The sequence below is a fragment of the Bactrocera latifrons genome, unplaced genomic scaffold (assembly GCF_001853355.1).
Source record: "Bactrocera latifrons isolate USDA-ARS-PBARC rearing strain unplaced genomic scaffold, ASM185335v1 scaffold_11, whole genome shotgun sequence".
NCBI lineage: Eukaryota > Metazoa > Arthropoda > Insecta > Diptera > Tephritidae > Bactrocera > Bactrocera latifrons.
Window position 1 is genome coordinate 2,702,453 of NW_017534519.1, and position 27,729 is coordinate 2,730,181.

The 27,729-nt window shown below is 33.4% G+C and overlaps 1 protein-coding gene across 9 annotated transcripts in view; it reads right to left on the reverse strand.

Moving 5' to 3' along the window:
• The window catches only part of LOC108972858 (cubilin), a 104,736-nt gene that overhangs the window by 13,306 nt on the left and 63,701 nt on the right, over window positions 1–27,729 (reverse strand). For 7 of the 9 annotated variants that reach the window (XR_001993669.1, XR_001993668.1, XR_001993670.1 and 4 more), the window contains exons 4-7: window positions 2,320–2,427; window positions 1,277–1,454; window positions 1,088–1,114; window positions 107–318 (exon numbers count right to left, since the gene is read on the reverse strand). Coding sequence is in view for 5 of the 9 variants with exons in the window: in XM_018939716.1 (XP_018795261.1) it covers window positions 107–318; window positions 1,088–1,114; window positions 1,277–1,454; window positions 2,320–2,427 (525 nt within the window). In the remaining 4 variants the exon portion in view is untranslated. Of the gene's footprint in view, window positions 1–106; window positions 319–1,087; window positions 1,115–1,276; window positions 1,455–2,319; window positions 2,428–7,365; window positions 7,396–27,729 lie in introns of all 9 variants that reach the window. The other 2 variants (XM_018939727.1, XM_018939737.1) reach the window with 2 other exon arrangements.

Below are 27,729 nucleotides of genomic sequence, written 5' to 3' on the forward strand. Positions count from 1 at the left end.
GAACGAACAATTTCATTACATTTCATTAAACAGCTTTAATAGTATTCAGTATGCACAGCTATTATATGTATATGCAGTTTGTTACATTTTAACCGAAAGTACTTACATGCATTTATAAATCTATAAGTTCCTTCGAATAAGTCGGGTGTTGATACATTTTTGTTGGTAAAAAATGAGATGGCTATAGCTCGGTACATGGAGATACGTCTTCGTGGCGGTATTGTACCGCAATATCGTCCACCAAACGGAGAATTTATTAGTTCAGCTGGATCTGACGACTGCACTTCGGAATATATATCCATGTACTCGTGAACACAGCTAAAAGATGAAAAAAGGTACTTGTCTAGTAACAAACGAAATTTAAAAATTTTTTAACTGAAAAATAATTATAGAATAATTATTTCTATGGCTCATAGTATGTTCTATGGGAACATTCAGGTATCATGTTTGATTGATACATGTATGTATATCTCTTTAAGTATGATTAGAAAATTTTCACTGGGAAATTTAAGTGACAAAATATTACATATTTTATCTCCTGCTCATAAAACGAAGTGGAGAAAAGAAGAAATAACGGATATTAAAATTTCGAGAGATAATCATGTGAGCGCGATATCATTCTATTCCATTCTTCCTCTCTCTTAGTCAGACACGTTTCAGAAGCACGGAACACATTTAGTACTAAAACAAACATCTAAGATATATTATCCCATCTCTCCAAAAGAACACTCTGTATTCCTCGTAAAGAAAATAAAAGCCATTTCGTAGAGGGAATAACTGAGAAAAAACTTGGGATTGAAAATGAAAGGAATGCACTTGCATCTTCGTCTTYGATTCACCAAGCGTTGGAGAGAAGCAAATAAACAAACTATACAGATGTCCAAACAGAAGGTTTTCTGATGCATGACCAAATTTTTAATAACTCTTTAATTTTTATTCTATGATTAATTACTATTTATTTAACTCTTAAGTTAAAAATCGTTTTTTTACGAGCAGTGGCTATTCGAAGATAGCTTATATTATATACAAAATATAATAATAGCTTTTTAACATTTCAATAAAGAAAACGTCAATAATTTATACTTACGCTGGTAATTCACCGACGGCAGAACCGCTGAAAGTAAAAAGGAAATAATAATAAAAAGTTAATTTGCAAGTAATTAAATCTGAATAATCCAAACGAAATTCGCCCGAATTCTTCCATTTCAATATTCTCGGGTTTGCAAATTTGCGGCAAGTAATTACGTTCTTATTTTTGCATTCCTTCATTACTTACTCTGGTGGACTTCCTCTTAAATTAAACGATGTAAAAAGTACTTCGACGCGTTGCCCGGGTCCTGCTAGGAAAGTGTACAAGCACTGACGCGAATGGTTCTTGTGATTGTGCAGCAACGGCGCGGTGAATGTGCCATTCTGTGGGCCGCTAATACGTGAAACGAATGTCTGGTCGCATTCTGTGGCGAGAAAAATGCACAAATGCAAAAGTGAAATGTAAATCCAACGGTAATCAATGGAATGGAAAAAATATTATGCACATGTATTGTATGGGAAATGGAGGAATGGAAAATTGGAAACGTGTTAATCAAAATCAAGAATTTTTACGCTCACTTGTGTAGATTTTAGTTTTTAATGAAGATAAAATGCAACAAAGTAATCACAGCTCTGACATATATAAGCATATATACTATACATATATATACACGTATAAATATGTTAAAGTGTCTTTGTGTAATTACATAGACAGACACCTCTTTCTTAAGAAAAGTGTTACGTAACTGAACAACCTAAGCCGCAACAAACAACACTCAGCAATAAAACGAATGACAAGAATAGCAACTCAGAGCAGCAGCTTCGTATGTATGTATGTATGTGTAAGTATTAGAGGGGTCTGTTGTTTCCTTACAGTAACGGCAAGTATGTGTTTATAAAAACATAAAGGTGTTGTTATCTGTGTGAGTGTGGTGTTTAGTATGGTGGAGTAGCCATTTGTTTCCATTTATCTTTGTATTTGCATTTTCAATTGAGTTGGCATAAGATATCATGAAATTGGAATCGTAAATCAGTATTTGTAGCACCAGAAGCACTCTATGCGCATGCACTTTTCGATTCGAATCAACATAAAGTTAAGACTGCACATACAATACATGTGCATAAACACCAATCTGCAACTGCATGTATTCATATACATATACATATACGTAGTATGCTACATAGGAAACATGAAACTCATTGGAAATTCATTGCAATCCATTAATAATCGATACTTGAAAGGAACGAAAGAAACRCTTAGAAATACAACTGTAAAGAAACACAACCTACTTGGCGGTTTCGTTGGTCTCGGCAGAGTTTCCAAGTAAGCCACAACGGGTATCCAAGGATGCGCCGCTGGATTTGGACCGCCGCTGGCTCTTAATTCAGAAGCAGCAACTGCCGGGATAGACAAAAAGCAAATACAAATATACGTTCATACTTATGCAGGAGTATAGACACATATAAAGAAATTGTAAAATGCTGAGTATTCGTAAAAGGTAGTGAATCAGTGAAGATTTTAGCGAATATTTGCTAAGAATCTGTAGGGGTGTTCAAAACAAAAAGTCTTGTGTTTATAAGTATTTGCGGTGTTTCTGAAAATCTTTCATTATTTCATTATTTTCCGTTAGTGAAGAACATGATATATAGTATGTATGTATACAAAAATTGTTTTGGTGTCATTGTTTGAGTTCAAATAGCGTACGATTGATTTCAAAAGTAAAATTTTTTCGTTTTCATCTAAGTATGTACATAAAGCTGGTGAAAGTTTGATTAATARTTTTTTATACTGCTTGCTTGCTATTTTTGTGTATATATCGAATATAAATATTATCGTAAAGTTTAAAAAATTAAAATATATTGGTGAAGCTTGGTACACAAGTTCTTTGCCAAAAAAGTGAGAAGAAGTTTGCGTGATTGAACCTCTGTTACGCTCACAAATCGTCATTCATTCCTTAACTTTCCAGTATACAAATCAAGAGCCAATCAATGTATCCAAAAGATAGATATAGAACTACTGAAATTTACGAGGACATCAACCAGCTGGCCTTTTTTTTCAATTAAGGGACCAGACATTCCGGGTCCGTAATTCTTAATGCGTTTACAGTTGTCATCATCAAAAGGGGGTCTCTAATGCGAAGCTGTTTTCTTCTTTTCATTGAGTGTGTTTTTGGATAAGGATGTTTTGCCCTCTCACTTTAGCTCGCCAACTAAAAGAAGTTTTTTTGGCTACCTAGAGGATATTTGGTCTAAGGCCGGAAATTGTGAGCTGCTTGAGTCATATGTCAAATAATCGTTTCTGGCCACTCCCAAGTGATTGGCAATAGGAGTACTTTCCTTACTTGCGTGAACTCCTTTACATGGCCTCAGTATCGACAGTCGTCGCACTCGCGACTTAGCTCCCATGTTAAGGTTGACAATCATAACTTTCGAGTCGTAGATAATTTCTTTTTTCTTGGAACCAGCATTTACACCCACAACAGCGTCAGTCTCGAAATCCCACACAGAATATCTTTTGCCAACAGGTGCTACTTCAGATTGAGGCGGMAATTGAGAAGTTAAGTGCTCTCTGGACGAACAAAGACCAAACTCTACAAGTCACTCATCATCCCCGTCTTGCCATATGGACGATGACAACAGAAGATTTATGCTCCTTTGTGTATTGGCAACAGCGACGAATACYTTAATCGATGGAACGATGAGCCGTACGAGTTATACGACGACATTGACATAGTACAGCGAATTAAGACACAGTGGCTAAGTTGGCTAGGTCGTGTCGTCTGAATGATTGAACACACTCCAGTTCTGATAGTATTTCACACAGTACCCGTTGAAAGAACAGAGGAAAAGGAAGACCTATTCTCCSTTGGAAAGACCACATGAAGAAGGACCTGGCTACACTTGGAATGTCCAATTGGCGCCAAACAGCGAAAAGGAAGAACGACTGGCGCCGTTTTGTAAACTCAGCCATAAGAATACTACTTAATTTTGAAAAGAGTTTTTCCCGGATTTGAGCTATGCTTAACTTAACCCTTCCTTACTTATTTATATTGATTTAAATTTTTAAGCCATTCTGAAGTGTAAATTTTTCGCCTTTCTTCGATCTATGATAATTTTAAGCAGAAAAAGCTTCCTCTGCGCCAGACACTTTGTTTTGAAGTATCCAAAAGATCGTCTACGGGATCAAGATAATAAAATTTTCTTAAATTCTGCAAATGTGCATTATTGTGTGTTAAAAACTCAATAATACTCTTTTTATTGTCTCTGGTTTTCTCTGGATATAACCACTTAATATGCCTAATACCTAAACCACAGAAAGTAATCGGCTATGTATATTCTAATTTTGTCAAAGGCACGAAAATAGTGCTTTCACATATCTATACAAAAAAGTCGCAAGTAAAAATATTCCATATTCACTTCATTTCATAGTGCACACTCATTGCATGCTGCCATACATTTTGGATTTTCTTGCGTTGTTATATGCATGTAAATATGCAATCAACCTTATTTCGTGTACATCCAAATTTGAATGCGAACTTCTATTCCACTGATTGCAATAAATCGAATTACAGTGTGCAAATGCACTGGAAATCATATCGAATAAAATCATATGCAAAAATAAATAAAATTTTAATACATTTGTATATGAAAAGCGCTGGCACATATCGGAAAATATTTATTCCCGAAGATGGGCATCAAAGTACCACATATGCGTGTGACAGGGGAACTGATATAGAAAGAAGATGGTTGCGTGAATTCAGTTTAAACTGGGTGAAATGTATACAAATACAAATAAAAAAAACTTGTTTTAATGTTTTTAAAGTTTTGTAGTAAATAAATGTGAAGAATCTTTCAACCTGCATGAGAAATTTCCTCTACAATATTTATAATATTACATACTTCTTCTATATATGTAGTTATGTATATTAAACCTTTATAGGCTGTTCCAGTTGGATGACAATTAACCAAATATGCTCTTTATTAGTTACAACTCCCACTACCTTCATACCRCCGTTACATGTATAATTTTATCACATAGGGAGTGTCAAGCTCAGCTGGCTACGTTCAGTTTCTTACCCTTCTTCTTCGGTTTAATTGATTTCTAAAATGAAAACGGTGTAACCGCTGTGCTAAAAGCAAAAGTTGCCTGTGCTAAAAGCAAAACCTGCCAGAAAAAATGTGTCAAAATGATTAATCACACTCTTGCGATGGGCGCCACATCTGTTGAAATGGGTTGAGAAGGCTTMAAGCAGATTTAATTTGTTTTATTAGGTAAACCGTCGAAGAGGTTTTGATATTTATTGATGAGCTCTTTAATTTCTACTAAGCACTTCTTCCATGATTGTGCTCAACAATATTTGGTTACCGGAGTGAGCCAGAGGAGGTATTTTGAAATAAATACTTGTGTACCGTAGTGTCTTTTCAGATGAGCTTGTACAAAGTGGGAATTAAATCGTCTTCGGATTTCAATAACATGATTGCACTTTATTAGTTTCAATAGATAATATATCATAAACTACTAAAGCTGTGGCAATAAAATTCAGAGTGGATTAATTGGAACCTCCATTACCATATATTGCTTATGAYCTAAGCTGACTGATCTAAAGACAATACATAGTCTTCAGAGATGCGAGTTGTACCTTCGTAATATTGGTATATATTTACTACTGTAAGAAGCGACATAAGCACCTCGTTTATGTGGCGAAAGTAAAATACCTTGGTGGCAAAATRTGCTTTCGGCAAATTGCTGATTGCATAGTTCAACAACAGTTAATCCATAAATTAGGAAACTTTGCTTATTAGAATTTTCATCATGCACAATTTGAAACTTTTGCCGGAGGATTTTCACACACGAATACACAAAAATGTCCGAATTTTAAGTGCGTCACACATTCACTCATTCCGAACGCACGAGCTTTTCTGCATGCATTCACCTCCTCTTTCTGTGTTAAGGGCTATTTGCCACGTTAATGGCCATACATTTTATACAGCCTTTCATTGTTGTAATTTTTTCAATCACAGTTGYGCATTGAACACACGGACAACATATCCACACTCCCAGGACATGGAAACTTTTCCACAATTACCAGAAATTTGCGGCGTTCCAGTTACTTTCATACTTGGTTTGAAATTAACAACGTCGACACGTTTTCATAAAAACTATGGCGATATACATAAAGTTTATCCACCGAATAAAAATTATTGGCAATCGTTTATTTTTATGAGTATTTATGCATTTATATTTGCAGATTGGTCATGAATGGAGCTGCCATCATGAGGAGCATGGCTCTTCACAAACTAAAACTTTTAGAAGCAAAAATTAATGCGATCTTCTAAAAAAATAGAATAATAATATTTCTAATAAATATTTAACTAAAATTAATACTAAATTTGATATTATTAGTTTAAAAAAAAATATCGAATTCTTCGAAGAATTCTGTCGGCAAATTTCATCGGAAAATGGTACAAAAACGCCACAATTTTTCAGGATTGTGTGGTGTCATCATAAAGGAGGGTATCTGATTTAATTAGGAGAAAAAATGCGGAATCATAAAAATATTACTGTCTTGAGTAACTGCTTATCGAGGCGAATTTACTAATTATATTCAATTTAGAACTTATTTTCCCACACATGAAATTATTTGTACTTTTTTGAGTATCATAATCGATGTCATGAAACGATCGCAAGTGGAATCATCACTTACTTAGTTTCGCTTCTTTAAAAGTTCTGATGTGTTAAATTATTAATTCATTAAAAATACCTTTGAAAACTGGCGACGTTTAATGATGAAAATTTTAGTATTTTGAAAAACACAAAAAAAGGAATTTTTATTAATGATGGAAAAAAGCAATGCTGATCCAAAAAATTGGTCTGATGGGAATTGTTTGAGCTCTGTACCAAACGAAGCAACATTTAATAAAAATAAATTCTTCGGAACCGCAATATCTTTATTTCTCACCAGAGGGAGTGTTCGGTGGTTCTATGAACCAACTGTATTGGGTTGGTGAATAATATGTATATGTGAGTAATCTTAGAATTTTCTTTTATRAAACTTGAGTAAATCTCATTAGAAACCTAAGTCATGACTTTCATCTTGAAGTGCATCACRAAAGTAATTTTCGCGGTTTTATTTGTTTTCCCCTTAAGAACTTCCTTCATTGAAGAAATAGTTTCGTTTGTGTATATAATATGTCTGTGTATGTATATATTGAATGTTAAAAATTTTGCTTATATTTACATTGCTATTTTACGTTTGTTGCATTAAATTTTCATTAAATACTGTTTATTATTTACCGATTTTTTCGCTTGTGTATTAATTAAATAATTTAACTTACGATTTGTTAACGACAATTCGTTTTTCATACCTGCAATGAAAAGAGAACCATCCAAAATATTAGAGCAATAGAATAAACAATTCAAATAATTAAACTTTTACTTAATCTTTAAAATTAATGATATTTAGCAAACAGTTGTGGATTTTGTTTCACTTAATAAAGGCCCGAGCAAAATTTTATACCTWATTCGCTAATTGATTGATTAAATTTGTAGATACAAAATTTACSCAAAACAAATCGAAATTGTTGTGCTAGCGATGAATGGGTTTTACGTCTTTTTTGCAAATTTAAAAAAGTCAACACAGCCCAAAAGTGAAATTAACCTTTCTTTTGCATTTTTTATGATCAAAAATCGCATAACTTTATTCTGAGATTTATGTCTTAGTGGCACCTGCTCCCAAYAACTGTAATCCCAAGAAGGTAAAAAGTTGAAAACACAAGTAACAGTAAATTTGTAACCGTACAAAATATGCTTAACGGGTTTTAGTAGACCTCTGAGTAAGGAATATGTGGACTTCAGTACCTATAGTTGACTTTTGATCGAAAATATCGGTCATCGTGGGAGATATTATATATAATTGAAATTCAGAGAGAATTCTTTTCTGATGACGATAAAATCGACAAATAAACCAAATTAATCATTGTATTAAATATCACAACACCTGAGGTAAAGAAATGCACTTTTCTTAAGGGTATGATTGAATATAACTTTTCCCGCTGGTGCGTGRTTACATTATCATTAGATTGTCATTCGTTTTACCAAGGAAAAAARAACATTTCAATGCGTAAAATAGCGTCTTAACAAAATTTGTTAGTTATTGTTTGTACCCACCACAAATATGCTTATCCAATCAATAAAAATTTTAAATTTTTTAACTGATTAATTATACGTAAAATTATATGTGTATATTATATGTGTATGTATACGATGTCAAAGTCATATCTTTTARATTTGATATAATTTTTTGAGATATTTCAAAGTAAGAATGTCGATATTTTTCGCCATAAATATTTTCCTATCATATTAACTCTGTGGTATTGCAATTTAGAGTGGAGAGAAATAAGTAAAGAGGTATAGAACTTGTAGTATGTATCTAGTACCAGTAACTCAAGTAGCAAAAATTAGCTGAATACGGTATTAATTTACGAAAAACATTTACAATTACTTATTCATTTCCTCATGTGTTCACAAAATTAGTTTCGCTGATTTGTTAATCATAATTTCTTGTTGTTACATTTTCTAAACCCATAAACCCATACATAAACCCATAATTGAATGATTGAACTGCCGAATAGAAGTTTGAAATTTCATAGAAATCAAATTATAAACTTGTGCAAATTAGTTCCTCTGTTAAGAGTAATGAGAGTTGGTAGAAGGGCAGAGGTGTTAATAACTGCGGCTAAGTGTAAATTATTAGCATAAGCGCATTTATATACTTGCGCTGCTAACAAGTGATGGCTGCCTAGTCGTGAACTGAGCGAGCCGCTGTGTGGCTCTCAATATTGCATAATCTTCCATTACCTAACATCCTGTTGGCATAAAACAGACTTTTCCACCAGGGATTTGCATGACATGTTCTAGTTTTCAAGCTCATAAACACATGACTGGCAGGATTGTATTGAGGCGACGAACTCGCATGGACATGTAGCTGCCCGAGGTGCTTGTGCAGTTGATTAAAAGCTTAAATTGAGCAATTTCCTGTCATTAATGGCTTGTTGACACATTGGCATGCAACAGCGTTACATACATAGATATATGTATATTTGAAAAATGAGTATAAAACTTGTTTATAATATTTAGCAACAGAAAAATTATTAGAAAAGGAATTCAAGGGGGAAAAAATAAAAAAAATTAAATAAATGTTGAGTTGCAATWGTACTTAATGGTTTTGTTATGTAATTTTCATTTATTAATGGTCACAAGAGGAAATTTATGGCAAATAATGCACTAATTGTACATCATCAAAATATTCTGTATTTGTTAAAAGCCACAAGAAGTTTTTAGAATATTGAGCGCCCCTACAAACATTTAAGTTACTTTTACTATAAATGGTATTTTCCAAAGTAAACAGGATTTAAAAAAAAAAAACAGAACAAATTATTTTTTCGGCAAAATCAATTTATTTTATTCAAAATAGTCTCCTTCTGCTTCAATAAAGCTTTCACACGGTCCAAAAGCATGTCGAATGAGTGTTTTAGCTCCCTGGACGRTTTCTGTTTACTATGGAACGCTCCTTGTATTCTAAAAGTTTAGTACATTTTTACTTCTTATAGCAGTCGTCGATCATGCATATCCATTGCATACAGATTACTTTTAGACCTTATAAATCGCTGAAAGCAATTTTATTKCTTGGATTAAAATTATTGAATTAGGCATCAAATAATTTCATTTTTTTCAGCGTAATGAAAAATAGACAGAAATGCAATTTGCATCTTTCAGATATGGAGAAAAAAAATTGTTGGCGTAGTTAATTATTTGGAATTGAAAATTTTAAAATCGAAAAAATGGAGAAGTAGGTCGCTAAAATTAGTATTATAGGTATGACTTAATTAACTGCTCCATAGCAAATACTTTATAAACATTTTAGAAAATCTTTAGTTGAGCTTTAATACTATTTCACAAGTTATATATGTTGAGCTTTCGTTTGCCTTTTCATAAAGAAAATCAGTTTTTACTTTTCCCTTTTACTAATTGAGTTTTTAATTAAATACTCTACATAMATGTTACTTATACGCCACGTGGTATGTGTGCCATACAATTATTTCCACTTTGTACTACTAAATTGAATCAACAATGATTTTAAATTGATAACACATTTTTAATTGAATTCCATGTCATAAATAACTTAGTTCGTATTTCTATTACTGATGCAGATGGAAAACTAGGCGAAAAAGAAAAATAATCCAATAATAATGCGTTGTGTTCATTTGCGTGTATTGACAAATGTGACTGTACACAACTACAATTAAATTGCCAACTGCATATATGAACTATAATGTAACGCACTCTAATATACTAATTATCGAATAATATATGTATGTAAGATAAATAAATTGACGGAAAACTTTGAAATTTATACACTTAATTTAAGTGGTAAGTATTTTTTTCTCTGTTTAAAATGAAGGGCATGTGTACCAACATAATAAAAGAATTTGACAAATGGACTATCCCAACCCGCGAATTTTAGTTTTAGTTTAAATAAAAAACCTTTAATTTCTGAGTACGTATGTATAATCAGTGAGACAAGCTGAGTTGATTTAACCATTTCCTTATGTCTGTGTGTATATACACGAGGACTACCTTTCACTTTTTGAGATATCACTCTGAAATTTTGCACGCGTCTTTTTCTCCCCAAGAAACCSCTTATTTGTCATGGTCTGAACCGTTGTTATCGGATCACTACAGTAAATAGCTGTCATACAAACTGAATCATTCAAATCAAGTCCTTGTATGGAAAACATTTGTATTTRTGAAAAATATTTTGGTTTTGGTGGAACCGAAGTTACCATTTTTTCTTGTTTTTGGAATTTTTTTAGTCAATATACAATTKTTTTTCAATTATATCGCYAMAGCTTCATGTTTTATCAATATCCAGTAAATAAAAAGCAATAAATWACATTTAAATTTGCAAAACAACAATTAACTCTTTAAAATACGATAGAATATATTGTGGGATTCCAACGAGCTATGTATTAAATGTTACTCATACGCACTAGTGCTCCAATGCCATACTTTCAATAATAAATATTTTAATTATCTGAAATTATATTGTTAATATCTTTTAACTTTTTTTTCGAAGAGAGAGTGAGTCATCATCAGTGTTTATRTGAGTGAGATATTCACAACAGAAAAATAGAATATAAACATTCAAAGCAGCACGCTCACACAACAATGCAGAATTTTATAAAATTTCTCAGAAAAAGTCAATAATACTCGTAAAACGATTTGAATGCGTACGAAAATTGATTATTTTAAGATTTAATGCAAATTATAGTGCTTAGTAATGAGAATTTCATTATTACCGYTCACAAGTGAATGCAGAGGAATGTTGCTCATACGCAGCGGTGACATTGATTGAAAATGCGCCAGTTTACGTTTTGCGTCAGTTTGAAGCGCTTGGAAATAAGGAAACAAATATGTAAACCTCAATTTTATATTAATATATACATGCACATATGTATATATGTGTTTGTGAGTAAAGAGAACCGGCGAAAAAAGTGCGTCAAAAAGAAATTCTTCTTACTTTGTTACGCATTTTTTATGGCCGCAAGGGAGGAATACGGCTGGCATTTACTGCTTTCTTCTTTATACACATATGCAAGCCGTGTTTACCGGCGTTTCACGTTTTTGTGTTTTTATTTGTTTATTCTGTTGATTTCTTTGTGTGGCAAAAAATAGCAATTCTCAAAAGATGTGAAATGTTGGAAATTTTTCTCAAGAAGTGGAAGACTAATGACGGCTGCGTCATCAATGCTCCTCGTCACTTTCACTTTTATGTACACCTCCCACTTTTCAGTGGCATAAAAACTTATTTAGCGATGCTTTCATCAAACTGAATGAAAAAGTTTATTGTTTGGCGAATACACGTATATTTCACACACAAATACGGAGCATAAACGGCCGCAATTCAAGCGGCCACGAATATTAAATTTCTGTACATATACATGTATATGTACATATACTGCGGTATATAGTCAAAAATGCCCTTGTGTAACAATATATGCTTATATATTCTATGTTTGACCTGATGGTGCCACAAAAACTGGCACTTTTTTAAGCGACGTTTGTATAAGCAAAATTACACCGACCTTTGGAGACACCCCAACAAAGGAATATAAAAACAATAAAAGCGAAAAAATAAAAGAAAAGCAAAAAGTTCAAACTGAAACTCATGCCTCTTAGCAGAAGGAGACGATTTCAATCTTTTATTTACTAAACAAATACACGTACATATAATACCAAATATATTGATAAATTTTTATTTTGCTCAGATTTAGTGGGGTGAATAACCGGAATAATATTTTGCTGACGACTATAGTGCAGACTATAATCAAGGAAATTTGATATATGAGTTACACTTAGAAGTCTATACTCATTAATATCCTTATACACTAATTTTCATCAATTTTGTTTTGCAGTTCATCACACAGCCACATAGGTAATTAGTTCTAGGTAGTGACTTACACTCATGCTTATTTTAGTACAGCTTAAGTTGTAAAAAGTTGCATAGAGCGCTACAARAAGAGTCTAGGATATCAATGAAGTTCTTTATTTCGTAAAACTACATTCGATGCCATTATGTTTGAAATTCAAATTACACTTTGTCTGATGTCCCGTTACATATGTGCATATTAGGGTGTCCCAAGTTTTTACTTTGTTCTAAAAAAAGATCCAGAACAAAGAAACGCTTCATTTTCAGTTTAATCCGTACCTAAATTATTTTACTTTTCCCATATCTTTAATAAGGACTTTTGTTTTATTATTTTGCTTTMAATTTTTTATGTCCAAAAGAAATAAACGAGCAACTGTGTAAACAAATGTACTGAGCATTCGCACAAGTGYCTTATGTATTGGTCATATGATACGGTACTGCCTATATACTCAGTACACTGATGTATAATTCTAGTTAAAAATCATTCAGTAAAAAAAGCAAATGATTCAGGTATGATTTGAATCGAAATCAAAAGCATTAAGTTGGTTCATTTTTTAGGACGAAAACTGAAACTTCAGGGATGAGCAGCAAAAGACATGATTTTCAGATCCATATCTCAAAAACTGTGGAGATAATTCGCGTATRTACAGACGGTTCGGTGTTCAATTTAAATTTTTTATTATCTTATTAAATTCTACAGCACCTCTAGAAACTGTGCTTTTGAAGTCGGTTAGCAAGATTTCTCGAAAATTGCTCAACCTATCTTTATGAAATTTTAGACAGGTCTTTGAGATACAGTTCTTAAAGACTCGGACGAAGGTTTTTTTTGGATTGAAACTGTCTGCTAAAATCCAATTTCAATTTTTTTCCTTCGTCCAAGTTCTAAGTTAAGTTAACTAAAACAAGTATTTTTAACTTTAGATCCTGTAAGGATTTATTCGGCCAAAGCAGTCTCATCTTTTTTCCAAGCGGTCACCGGAAATGGCATCGCAATAGCCGAATTTGAAATATTTTTTTGCAAAAATTTCCGAATTCCTTTTTTAATAATGTATGTTTGCACCAATAAACAAGTCTAACAAAATATTCCTTTTTTTGGTATGAGAACGAAATTGTTAAAAAAGGCTGATTTCTACCCGTGGAAACCCGCGTAAGCTTTAAATATACCGAAAAATATCGTGGAAGACTTAGCAAATAATATATATAATATGTAAGTCAATCTAATTCGCATGCATATTCCAAGTAATTTGCACAACTATTATCTAAATTATATTCTTCGCAACTCACATGTCATTTAAGAATATACAAAAAAAAAAAAAAAAATATTCAAAAACAATAACAAAAAAACGCAAGCAGAAAAATGTTAGAGAAGTAAATATTTACATTTGCCGCTGCATAATTCACTTTTACAGAAACATCAAGGCTCAAAATAAACTGCACACTAGTGGATATTATATGACTATATTTAAACATGATTTGGCGGATGCCCACAACAGAGTATTTGCATCTATATACGCGTATTTGTGTATCAGAAAGTTTGYCTGTGGTTACACGCCGGTGAAGCGTGTGCAAAAGCTCACCGCCATTCAGGTGYCTATGTAAGCACTTTGGTGTATTTATTTGGTAAAAGGCGAAAATTGAAAACGGTTCGTTTACTTTTTTACTTCAACTTGGCCACAAAGATGAGAAAACACTTACTAAGCACCTGACACACAGATAAAAGCTCATTCATATGCAAATCGTAGTTTTAAATGTGCATGGGCGTGTATGTGTGTGTCTTTTGTATATATTTGTTGGAGCGTGTAGTGATGTGGCTTGGCGCAAATGTCCACTATGTTAACAAGTGAGATAATCTTGTTGCGCAAACGAGGAAATGACTTTATTTAAATATTTCCCTAACTCTTAGTGGMTTTACAGTTCGTATAAATACAGCTGTACTCAAGCTTATATATATTGTATATTTATATGCATTTATTACATGGATAGCTATATACATACATACGCACATAACATGTAAATGCTAGTGTGTGATAAAATTTAAATATTAATGGGGTTCATACTAATCCTGTTCCACCTATGTATGGTATGTAAGTAAGCAAATTAAAATCAGTCCGCCGAAATCAGTCTTTCCATAATAAAGTGCATCAAAAAAGTTCAATTTCTAAAAATATTAAAACAGTTTATATACACATGTATAAGTCAAGGCACTCTGTGGTTTTTGTGGTCCAAGACGTTGTTTGTTGAACATTGGGTACTCATATTAAATCTTAGTTTTGTATAGCTSGATTTCTTGCATTGCGGTACAAATAAGTTTACCCCTCGCTTAAGGGGTTTATACCCAGYGTTTAACTAATCTGTAGATAYAACTGGTGGCTCGATACTCATCWCTAGATCATCRTGACATTAATGCCCATAGCCCAAAATGATCAGTTTTATTATAGCAATTGCATTYGAGGTTCTCTAAGGTATTATAGCTAAGAGCGAAAACTGTTTTAATAGGACGAAAACAGTGTACACTAATATTTACTAATCGTTTTAATTTTTTCTGATGTGACCATTTCTTTACTTATTTAAATAATCTCTACAACTTCATATTTTATTTTMTTTTTCATTATTAGTTCTTTTCCTAATCCGGTTATGTTTATTTTGGTTTTACTCTTTATTTCGAAAGTGAGTATTTATGCAGCGCGAAGCATTTTTCGAAACGGAAGTACTCATTTAGGTCGTGCCCACATTGACCTTTACCTGCACACATACACCTAAACTCTTTTGGCTTAGCAAAGGAGATAAGGTTTGATTGAAGATTCCTTTGTTTCGGCAGCAGCGTCWTATAATTCCATTTTGTTCATTTGAGTGATTGAACATTTGGGATAACCGTTGACTTGTTGGCGCGTCGCACGTGGAAATAATTGAATAAAGAAACTTAACGCTTCATTGGATTTGTTACGCAATAATTTATTTAAGTTGTCTCGTTGTGATTATTTATATTGAATAATGTGGCCTTTGAATGTTTGGTGCCGGCTTGCTGATGTCAGTAAGGATAACGTGGCTCAGAGGAAGTTTGTGGTTGCGCATTTATTTGCTTTTATTGGCAAGTWTATGTGTATTTGTGTATATATGCGTATGAGCTAATAAAGTAGGAAAAYTGGTAGAGTCTATATGAATCACGTGACTCATAGGCAGGCAGTTTAAGATTTATGTTATTTGACAGCAAATGTGTTGGTTTGCCTTGGCAATGGCGAGAGTTCAAAAACCTTATAAATTACTGTATAAAAATGATTTCGCCAGTCYGCATAGAATCCCATTTGCCTATGTACATATGTGAGTGTAGAAGTTGAAATTGATATACTTTCTGCGTACACATCTGAAACTGAGTAGACTCATACATATATAAGGTTATTTAGTTCTATTCTGCCATTTATCCTCACCAAATGTTCAACGCCGTAGCAGGTTTTTTGGTTTTTCTTTGGTGTTTGTGGTGTATCTCGAGTTATATGCCTGACACCTGAGTAGATTCGTACATATAGCATATGGTTATTTAAAGCCGTAAAAGATATTTAATACTATTAGTGTTGCGATTAAAAGTGGTTAAGAAACTTTTGGCTCAAAACTCTGTATATACTCTACTCTATTTAATATCTGTTATATCGTCCCTCCTTGACCCATAGGTAAAGGCACATATCTGCACATAATTCAATAAAAGTGAATTGTGTTATGTACTTCGATATGGTTTTGACAGTTTATAAAAGTTTCGAAATAGTTTTTGACGTCTGTTACTGAAATATGAATTTCAAACTTTTTCCAATGGAATAAAATATGCCTGAAGTTGTGTGGCTTTCAGTGCAAATGCAAACCCATATTTTATGCATGCGATATACGGCAAAGTRTAGACCACAGCGGCTTTTCTGCTTTTTATGCGGAGATAAAAATTTGATCGCGCTGTGGTTGCACAAAATTTGGACAGATGCCAAAAAATTTATCACAAATGTTTAAATTGTGAACTTACACTGAGTAGCCCCTGTGGTATGCGCTTTGCTATGTGAGAGGCACCACACGGAAATTAGCTGGATAATAATAATAAATACTTTTGTTAAATAGCCTAAATGTGTTGATACAAATTTCACACCAAACTTATTAAATTTATATGATTTAGTTTTAATATGCTGTTGTTATACAGCTATCAATATAAAATATTTATAAAAGTTATGTGAAAAATTTGAAAATTTTTTCTAAAACTGGCTATTATAAAAAACAGGTGCGAGGCAGCGATCGATTTTCAATCGCATGAATTACAAAGAATCASTGTATATACTTTTTTATACTCTCGCAACAAAGTTGCTAAAGAGAGTATTATAGTTTTCATATGTGATAGTCTCAAAAAGAAAAGGTTTCTAGTTTAAAAGTAACCTTATTTTTGGTTAATTGCAATCGGAATATATTTCATTTCCAAAAACGCTTACACAGTCTAAAATTACAGAAGACTTTGATGTTAATAATAGTATATACAGACTATTGAATTATTTAACACAAACACATAAATTTGTATGCACGTATATATTTTCAATGACTTTGGCAGGACTCATGCTTTATTTCACAAAAAAACCCAATCTCACATGACATTGTGCTGAAACGTGACGCAAATCAGTCGATTATTCTCAATGATCGAAGATATAAAACTAATACAAGTTCCACATATAAATATATTTTGCTAAAATAACATTACCACCATATATATACCAGCTCATATAAAAGCATCGATGCCATAAGAGAAAAATCGACATAGTGCATATGTACATATTATTCATAACAGACTAGGTCTACATAATATGAAATGAATGAGCAGTCGAGTGTTAGCAGGTAATACACTTGACTGCGCTCAAAGGCTGCTGTCGAACGGATTACGTTCGGCATTATGGAAATGTGCATGTGGGAAGGTATATGCATATACATATATGTATTGAAGTTGTATAAGCACAATAGCAAACCTTCTAACACGCGGCATACATGCATAAGCTTATGTAAATATTTAAAGTTTTATTTTCACATAGAATTACATTTTGTTTGCTTCTTTGATGATTGCAATTTACGCTGATAAATTCATAAAAGTGTTGTTGCTTGAAGTATATTTTGTGTATTAAACTCAGACAATGTTGAACATTTTTAAGCCGATTCGCATTTGAGCTAGTTTAGACTTATATAAAGCTTAGGCTGATTTACTTAAACTATATCTTTAAACATAAAAGGTACGTGTCRCGTTGTTTGTCCGCGATAGACTTCGAAGCTACTGAACCGATTTTAGTAAATTTTAGCACACTGTGTTCAGTTCGAACCAACTTAGAAAATAGGATATTAAAAATAATTCAAAAATAAAAAATACCATGAAAGCTTTATTGAATGGACGTTCTTTTAAGCGGACAACTCTATTAACTGGACAGAAAAACGTTTTCGCCTTTATTCATAAATTGTACTGTAATAGTTTATTATATGAATAATAGTATAAAATGTATACCACAGCAACCTGTGGCCAGATCCACTAGTATATATGAATATATATACATATATGAGTAAACTTCTACCRACATTTTAAATTATATTAAAAAAAAGATGATGCCATGATAGCATAGAATTAAATTCTATAACCAAGACACTATTAAGCCGAGAAYATTCTGTTTAGCCGAAACACGGATAGAAACAGAATAAGCAAAGGATAAGGTACGTATGAACAAATATTAACTTGGTCAAGCATTGAAAAATAGTGAATCGAACAAACTTGCTCAAACAAACTGGCAGCACTTGCATTGCAACACTGCACGAGTTATTGTGTTGTGATCCTATATTTGGAGGACGAAACCTTCTTTCCACCAAAATAAACATTTTTGCATCCTTTTATTTTAGAGTTTTAGGGTTTCTATATTATATATAGAGTAGTCTTAACTTTTTAAAATCAAAACAAAACTAACGATTATATTCTCATTTTTGAGCGAAAGAGTAAATTTGATATAAAATATATAAAAAGAACCTTGATAAAATTGAAGATAATAACAGCAAAATCAGATATCCGCATACTCTCTTGTACGAAATCAACGCGATAACCACGAATAAGAATCAAAATGAACAAGATAACATATTGAGCAATATGAGTAAAGAACGTCTCTATTATCTTAATCATATCATCTTTAAACTTTCTACGCTACCACATGTTTAAATGTTGTTTGTAACCGAAACAATTTTAAWTTGTAAAATGAAAATGTCAATGAAAACCTTGACTTTGGCAATGAATTTCATTTTTTGTTGAATTTTCTAAAGCAAAATGCGGCATTCCTTTGACTGCGAGATGAGCGCTTTTGCGCTGATAAATATATAGTACATATATGTACCAGTCAAATTCATTAAAGCGTGTTAACATTAAATTCTTTTCTGCACACAAAACACATTACTATTATTTATGTTCGCTGGACCAATCTAACAATGCGAAATCACATACGAAAGGAAATGCAAAAGCCGCTGAAATTTAAAGACCGCTTCGGGCGGATGTAAGCAATGGCATGCAATTTTTGAAAACACAACAACACAAACATAAGAAGCATGCAAATATGTAGGTGCACGAAGTGAACATGGGTGGGTGCACWGATCTTGGAAAGCGCCAGCGTTTGTGGAGTACTACACCGGGGTCACCATAATAAACGACATTGCGGCACATTTGATTGCCCGCAGCTCATAAGACAGTGTGTGTCTTTGTATATGTGTGCTRCACATTGTAAAGGACTAAAAGACTTAGCAAATACTCGTACGTATGCAGTTTTGTTTGAGAACTACTTTACTCTGCAGCACAGGCAGCCCTGAGTTATTTGCAGGTGACTGCTTCTCAGTCGGTTTTTGTCGGTGGTTCTCCAAAGGCTAAGTACCGTTGGGTGCTTTAAAATTAAGTAGTTTAACAAGCAAGTGCATGTAATAAGTATAGTCGGTATATACATATATGTATATAATGGTGGATGGTTATGAACAAACCGCGGGCGTTTTTCTTAAAATCACATTGAGAGAGTGATTTCAGTTAGGAATATTTACAATCAAGAAATCAGATGAGACACAGATGCTGCATATTTTTCCACAAGTAGCAAGACTAAAATAGCTATGTGGGGAAAAGTTTCTCTTATTCTGAACTGGGTCATTATTGGCATAGCACGAACTATTTATTTCAATTAAAATTTATTTTGATATACGGAAAACAATTTATCAAAAAATTTTTTGCCACTTTAACATCTGTAATCTAATCGTAAATTATTTACGTTTTTGGCTGGTGTWTTTACTACACTTGCTCCTTATAATGGTAACATCACGTAAAAATCCGATAATGATATTAATAGAAAATTAAATTTCAAAATATTTTCGTTTATTGAATTTTCAGCTATTTGGAATAATTCAAGTATGCAAATTTACTGCATTTTGCTTGAATGAATCTATTTTAAAACGTTTTGAACTATTTTAATAKAGCCTCCAGCTATTTCTTTGCACTTGATTTCTTGATTTTAGTGTGGTGCATTGAAAAATTATTGCAAATAGCCTAAGTTCGCGGTGTTGAAATTGCTTTCGTTTATTCAGGGCAATAAACTGAATAAGTTTCTGCTCGAATTAGCTATTTACTAATGCAAGTCCGAACAGGAAATTAATCATTACTGTTTATTATACGCTTAAGCATACACATAAAATGCATTCCATGATTTTTACTATGAATGAAATTATTCAATAAAGAAGTTTCGTTAAATTTCTGGAGGCTCGAGAACGCGTTGACAACGAACCACGTCCAGGACGGTCATCAACAGTCAAGACCATTAACAATAAGAGATCATACTGCCAACGGTGGAATATCGGAAGGATCAGTGAAAACCATTTTGAAAGATCATTTGGGCCTAAGAAAAGTGAAAGCACGATTGGTTTCAAAATAACTAAATTTTTTCGAAAAACAACGTCACAGTAAAGTCTGTGAAACAATGCATTCCGACTACCAGGATGTCATGAAATATATTATTACTGTCGATGAGCCTTGGATTTATGATTACGATCCGGCAAAGGTGAGCGGCAGTCGAAAAAACCACGCAAAGCAGGTCAAAAAATCAAGGTTATTTGACAATTTGATCCTTCGTTTCGATAATTAAAAAAAGGACGTTGGCACAAGATTACTTTGAGGGCGATGACATTTCGAAGAATAAATTGAGAAGTTTAACATGTTTGYTGCTAGTGTATCACCGGTGATCACGGTAAAAATCTACTCCCAGGTCGCAATCAAAGAAATAAATACATGTTGCACTTTGGCCTAGGCGTGTATCACCGGTAATACTTACTATTTCATAAATATATAAATGAAGACGCAAAATAGCTTTCTATATTAGTCAATTGTGGTTTGCCAAGATGTTACTCATACGCCCTGACGTTGATATGCCTAAAATACAAATATATAAAACATATATAACAAATAGATACTCTTCTGCAGTAGAAATAGAACCTAAMAAAATGCTTATCATAACAACAGCTGCAAAATACCGCAGAAACCTATATATAGTTCAAAAAGGAAAATCATAGAAGCCTAAAAACTCAGCTCAAACATTTGACCTTTGCTCTCTTTCTTAAACATTCGTAGAGCAATTGACAAAGTGTCAAGGAACACAACGTAATGAGTAAAAAAGAGAAAGTGGTAGAATAAAAAGTAGGCAAGCAAGTTCTGTTTTCTAACAATTTCCAACACTAGTTTTGCATTTTGTCTGACTGCTTCTGCAGCATCTTTTATGGTAACCTCCAACATGCTTTGTTACTTTGTTTCGCCCTTGCTCCGCCTCTTTGTGTCGCTGGCATGCGGACAACCGCTTGGCCATTCGAATGTTTGGCTGAACTTGCAACTTTTTGCACTCAAGCACAATGTCAAAAGTCAAATGTGCATTAAAATAATTGCACTTGTTTAGTCGCAATGAGTGAAGAAATAGAAGAATGAAAGAAAATAGTAAAAGTAAGTGGGCGCATACAGACCGACAGCTACGGCGCGAAAAAATTCATCAGGAAGGACGACTCAGTGCTGGCAAAAACTGCTAGGCATTATTTTAAGTCACGCCTAAGTATTTTTAAACACCCATGCTTTGAATATTTGCTTGCAGATTATATTAATGTTGCAGTTATTTTTGTAAGTTGACATCAGAGCGGAAACTGTCAAAGGCTTTTATGCTTCATTGGGCCAGTTTAAGAGTACAAATTGCATACTTATTAGAGAGGGATATATGGAAACACATATTATGATCCTCATTAGGGACACTTCACTAAATTATAAGCATTAGAAGAAGTTAAAACGAGAAAGAACGTTAACTTTGGTTGCTCCTATATTCTTTACAAATACAACAGATTTTGATACCTATTTAATCCGATCTAAATTATTTCTTCGAAAATTGCATTATTGCCGTAGATAATAACCCATGTCGATTGTCGTGAGGATAACTCATTAACTGGAAGAGTTTTCCATGCAAGCACCTGATTCGAAAAATTCAATTTGTATGGCAGATATATGCAATAGTGATCCGATATCAGCGGTTCCGTCAGCGCAACTTCTTGGAATTAAAAARCATGTGTAAAATTTCAGAGCGATTTCTCAAAAACTGAGGAACTAATTCGTGTATATATAAATGGACATGGCTAATTTCATTCTTCTTCAAATATAATCAATGGTAAATAATAAAACATGGCATTCATACCACTTGAGCGAGAACGTGCTTAATTGAGTTGTGAAACCGATATCTTCTGCAAAGCGTCAAAGCGGCGAGAATATTAGCATTTGTGATAATTATGGCTCGTTAACGCTTCGAAAWATTTAAATAAACAAAATAAGAGAAGTGTGCATGCAACAAAAGCCGTTTAGGCGTAAAATTATAAAAGCGCCAACACCAATAGCTACTTAAAATGCAAAACAACRGATCATCRAAAAAATACACATTTACGKATATGTATTTAGTATAAAATTTTCAACTTCTGTTGACAGATATAAACAATACAYATATAACCAAAACTCAAATTTTCTTTKAATATGAGTGGTGTCTGTTATATAATTTTTTCTTGCCTGTAATATTATGAAAACTGATGTTACGTTATTTTGCRTTTWAGGTGACGATATGYATTTCAGTATAAGTATATATGTTATTCCAATGGAAAAATATTTTTATAACAATTTTTTTTTATTAAGCGGAAATTCAAAATTTTTATAATTATTCACCAGCGTTTGCATAAAAAATCRTAAATTTATAAGACCATAGTTGCCGGAGCTTATAACCGTTAAAACTGTAACACGATTATCAGTATTTTTCTCTGAAGTAATCTTTTGTATAACATTTGCTGTAAATGTCGGTGGCACCATGAGCAATAAAAATAGTGCCATACCTGCCGTTATAGCACATATCATGAGCGTGTTGCGTTCCACATAACAATGTGATGTGCTTTCCGCTCTAGCTGACTTCAAAGTATATAAAATCTCACCGCAAAATATGAGCAATTTTCTATGTGTATTATTTCTACAGATACATACATAGTGCACTACGTGACTTTGAGGAAATTGTTACTCGACGCGAAATGTATGTACACCAGTGTAATTACTTGTGTATGTGTATGTCATAATTGCTTGTAAGACGCAAATTGAAACTACAACCGCCTAACCATAGCCACAAATTGGTTGCCCAGCACGACAGCGGTTATATGGAAAATATAGTATGTGACGGTATTTTGATAATATACACTTACAAATGGTACTTTTATAGATAGACTGCTTTTAAAGTAGTTTAAGGAATAAGAAAGGTGCAATGTRTTTTCCTTTGCGTAACTTACTCAAATATATACGGAATATATTAGGCTTAGAAAAGGCTTACTGTGATTCAGTTTCATCAAAAGCACAAGCTTACGTGTGGTACAAAGYATTCAAAGGCAGTCGAGAGATCAGTGAAGACGTGCCTAGTTCTGAACGACCTTTGACCTCTTCACGTGATGAAAATATTAAAAAAAAAGGGAAGCACATGATGTTTGAAAAATGTTGGAAAGATGGTAAGAGAGCTCGACATCTGTCGCGAGTCCGTTCGAATAGTTTTGGTGGATATTTCGGGTATGAAACGCACTCCCGTTCGACTCGACCGGATAAAGCTGAATAAACAGGTATCTTTGGACAAGTTGATTGTGCGAATTCCAAAACCACATTCACGAAGAGCATTGTAACTGCCGATGAGAAGTGGRTTCATGTGCTTGACATGCAAACAACTCAACAACAAAAAAACAAAACGAAACCAAAAGAAACCACGCCAAGGCCGCCCAAAAATCCAATTGAGGTTTTGTTTTTCGATATTCGTTGTTTGGTGTATCTTGAATTTGTTGCRGAGGGACAGACGGTTAATAAGGAGTTCTATCTSGCCATGGTCGGAATTGTGAGAAAAATAATTCTTGGTTTCCACACGATGACCGAATTTAAAGCCACAAAACGCAATGAACACCATCGATCAACCACCGTATTCACCAGATTTGGCTCCGTCTGATTTTTTCTTGTTCTCCAAACTGCAATTGCCGCTACATGGAAACCGTTTTCAATCGATCGATGTGAATTTATATACACCCGTTTTCGGGACATCAAAATAAATAATTAAATATTTGATATTTTCTAGTTTCAAAGCATCAAAATGGTCTCGCTAATACTTAGCCACCATCTTCAACATGMTACTGAATACCGAAGCATTTTCTTAGAATACACCAACAATATACAAAGATGCCAGCAAACAAAAGATCCCTGTTTAGTTCCTCACATCCATGAACCCTTTCATTGAGCGCATTTTCAATGTCAAAATTGTAAGCACATAGCTAACAGTCAACTTGCCTTTGAMACATCATGCAAATCTGATCTTTGACAATACACAAGCGTTTCTCTACAACCACTTAGAGATAAGCAGCCATTTTACAGCAGCACAATCACTAACCTCCCACCGCCTACTTGAACACCCACACATTTAATTTAATAAGTAATTTTCCAATTAACTTAAATGCAAAGTGTAAATGCTGGCAACTTTGAAATTCAAAGATGCCAGTGTAATGTTGACCTCTTTATGTGTACATGCCRGTGTGCTTAGATGTATGTGCGCCTTGCCTTTAAGTGTAGAATTATTAGTGTAGAAGGGCCGCACAATGCGCTATCGTTATTAATCAACATTGTCACACGATTATGTCATCTGCAGGGCACATCCCTCRATCGACATTGTTGTCCATTCAGTTGCGCTGCTTTCTTTACAAAATTTCAAGATTTCACTGTTCCATCATCCTCTCGTCATCAGCACATAATTGATGTCTTTAATCATCTCGCACATCGCCAGCATGGATAACGGATGTGTGAACAGTAGTGTGAACACCAGATATGTTGTTTCAACACTGCGCACCGGCATTGATGGCGCTTTTGGCATTTTTTGTTTTTGTAAACTGCACATAATTTGCAATGTGAGCAACTGGAAAGTATCACATTGTACACACGTACACGCACGGCAACTATCCGCCCACAAACGCATTGCCGTAGTTTCGCATGACTGCCAGTCTGGGTTGTTTACTTGGAAGCCGTGTTTGAGCTCGAGGCAGCAGGCAGCTCTTCTCTTGTTGACTGCCAGCGATTTTATTGATTAATTGGCAGGKTTGCCGTGATAGGGTTGTGGGGGCACGGCTGCTGGGGGGAGACGGCATTGGAGAAGGCTTTAAATTCAGCCGCTGTCAGTGCCATTTTGAAGAGGCTCACGTCCGTGTCTGTGCTCAAGTGGCCATCTATGAATGAATGAGCACACTGATTTGTATATGTCGGCGTATAATGYAGCATCGTAACCCTGATCTACTGCCCTTTTTTGTTTTAAAGAGTTATTGGTCCATTGACATTTTTTTCTCTTGTTTTCTGTAGTCCTCTATTTTTCCAGTTATCATCGATATTTATGAGTACTCTGACATTGAAATGCATAACGGGTGGAAACAACTGGCAAACTTAGTGCATGACAATGCATGGGAGCTGGTACATATATGCAATTATATATGTAAATATTTCTTTTTTTATTAGATTAAAAATACTACTGTGAATGTTATGGTGTGTGAAACTTTTTGAGGAGCATGCCAGCAATTACAATCACGGGCATCAAACGGTGGACGCTGTGATAGCTACCATGCTACTGAAGATCACACACTATTCGCGACGATCATTTCAACATATCAGCCTTCAAATCCACGAAAATTATGGGATACAAACAAAAATGATATTGCCGAAGACATTTTACATTGTAATCGCTAAGAATTGGAAATGGGCGAATTCCGATCGTCTTATCAATGAAGAYGAAATCGTGAATTATCCAGTGGAATTTCTAAATTCTTTGGAGAGGCTTGGTACTCAGTTTCCAGTGAAATTTGCCTTTGCGATGATAATCAATAAGATACGAGGATAGTCGCTAGAAGAGAGAAAAAAATGCCATGTTTTTCACACGGCCAGATATACGCGGCGTGTTGACGAGTTGGAAACCATCTTTTCTGTACATTTACACACCAAAACAGAGAAACCAAAAAATGTTCCTTATCAAGCTGCGTTACWTTGAAAAAATGTAGCAAAATCGCAAATAAATGATTTTCCAACACAATAGAAATTCAACTTTCTTTTCATTTCAAAACACATAATTTCACGCAGGACAACGYCTGCAAGGTCAGCTATTAAGTTATAAAATTGTAGGGTTCGAAATTTTCTCTCACCACAAACGATCAAATATTGTTCGAAAGCTACGTGTCGTTTTACATAAAATGAACAAAATCACTTTGAAAGTTAATGGCCCGACTATATAAATATTTTACATATTTCCTATTTTTGAATTTTAAATACATAATKAGTTTGTTCACTGAATTAGTACGCTAAAATAATCAATTAAATAGCCATAAAAATCATTAAGTTGCTAGTACGAGCGATACTTACCTTTTTTTTGTTAAAGTCTTACATTTTGGTAATGGAATACTTAATTCGATTCGAAATATATGCGATTTATGCGATCGTCGGTTAATGTATTTCAGTGATTTGCATAAATAATTTAAATTWTGTTAAAATATTTTKGTTTTAGCGCGAGTTTAAACTTTAAAGTATTGGTTTCTTTGCACACATACGTTTTTTAGCCAATTTTAATATAGCTCTAAGAATTAATTTGGCGTTAAGTGATTTCTGATTTATTACTATAGGTTATGTATAGGCAGTTCACATCAATACTTTGAACGGGGTCTTTCCAATACAGATACGTTTTCACATATATAATATACATTTCTCAAATTTGCATTCAACTACATTTCACACAGTTGACAAATTTAGTCTGAAAAWTATGTATTTACATACACACACTTATATAGGTAGTTGTAAAATGACAAKATCGTTAGTTTTCTTTTTAAAAATGTTTCTAGTTTCATTTCGTTTTACTTTTTTAATAAAATTATTATTTGTATTTGCTTTGTTATTCCTTTCCTTGCAATCGCTTCACATAGTTGCTCATTCTCTGGTCTTTTTCTTTCAAACGTTCTTCTTATATGCGTTAATTTAGAATATTATCATAGTGTTTATTGTTGTTATATACCGTTGGTAGACATGTTTTGTTCCAAATCATCCATTTACTGCTAAATCTATGTCCTTATTTACTTTAATTTGACATTTATAAAATATATGTATGTGTGTATAATATCATTTAAACTTGTTCGTTTAAGTTAGTGATAGTTGTTTGGGTTAAAAAGTTTTGAGCTCTTTGGGATAGTCAACATATTTTCAATATACTCGTAAATGTGTCACAATATTTCACTTATTGATTTACTGTTATTTTATTCACTTATTTTCTTGTTGTTAATTACAGATTTGTTGTAGAAAAACTACAGTAAACACATACCATATACATATTCATATATAATAATAATACACTAACTGTATGGGTTACGTATACGACATGGTGTATTAGTCAACGGTTAAACGACGAACATTATTTGTAAACATATGAAAACACTGAATTGTCTGTTAATTCATTAACCTGGAACTATTTACTGTTATTAATTGGTTTTGTACGTTATATGGTATAATCACTTAACTCTATTTGGCTTGTTCTGCTGCACAGTTGTTGGTTTGTTTTGCTTTAACTATTGTTGTGTGTTTTTTAAATATTTTATGAACTTTTGA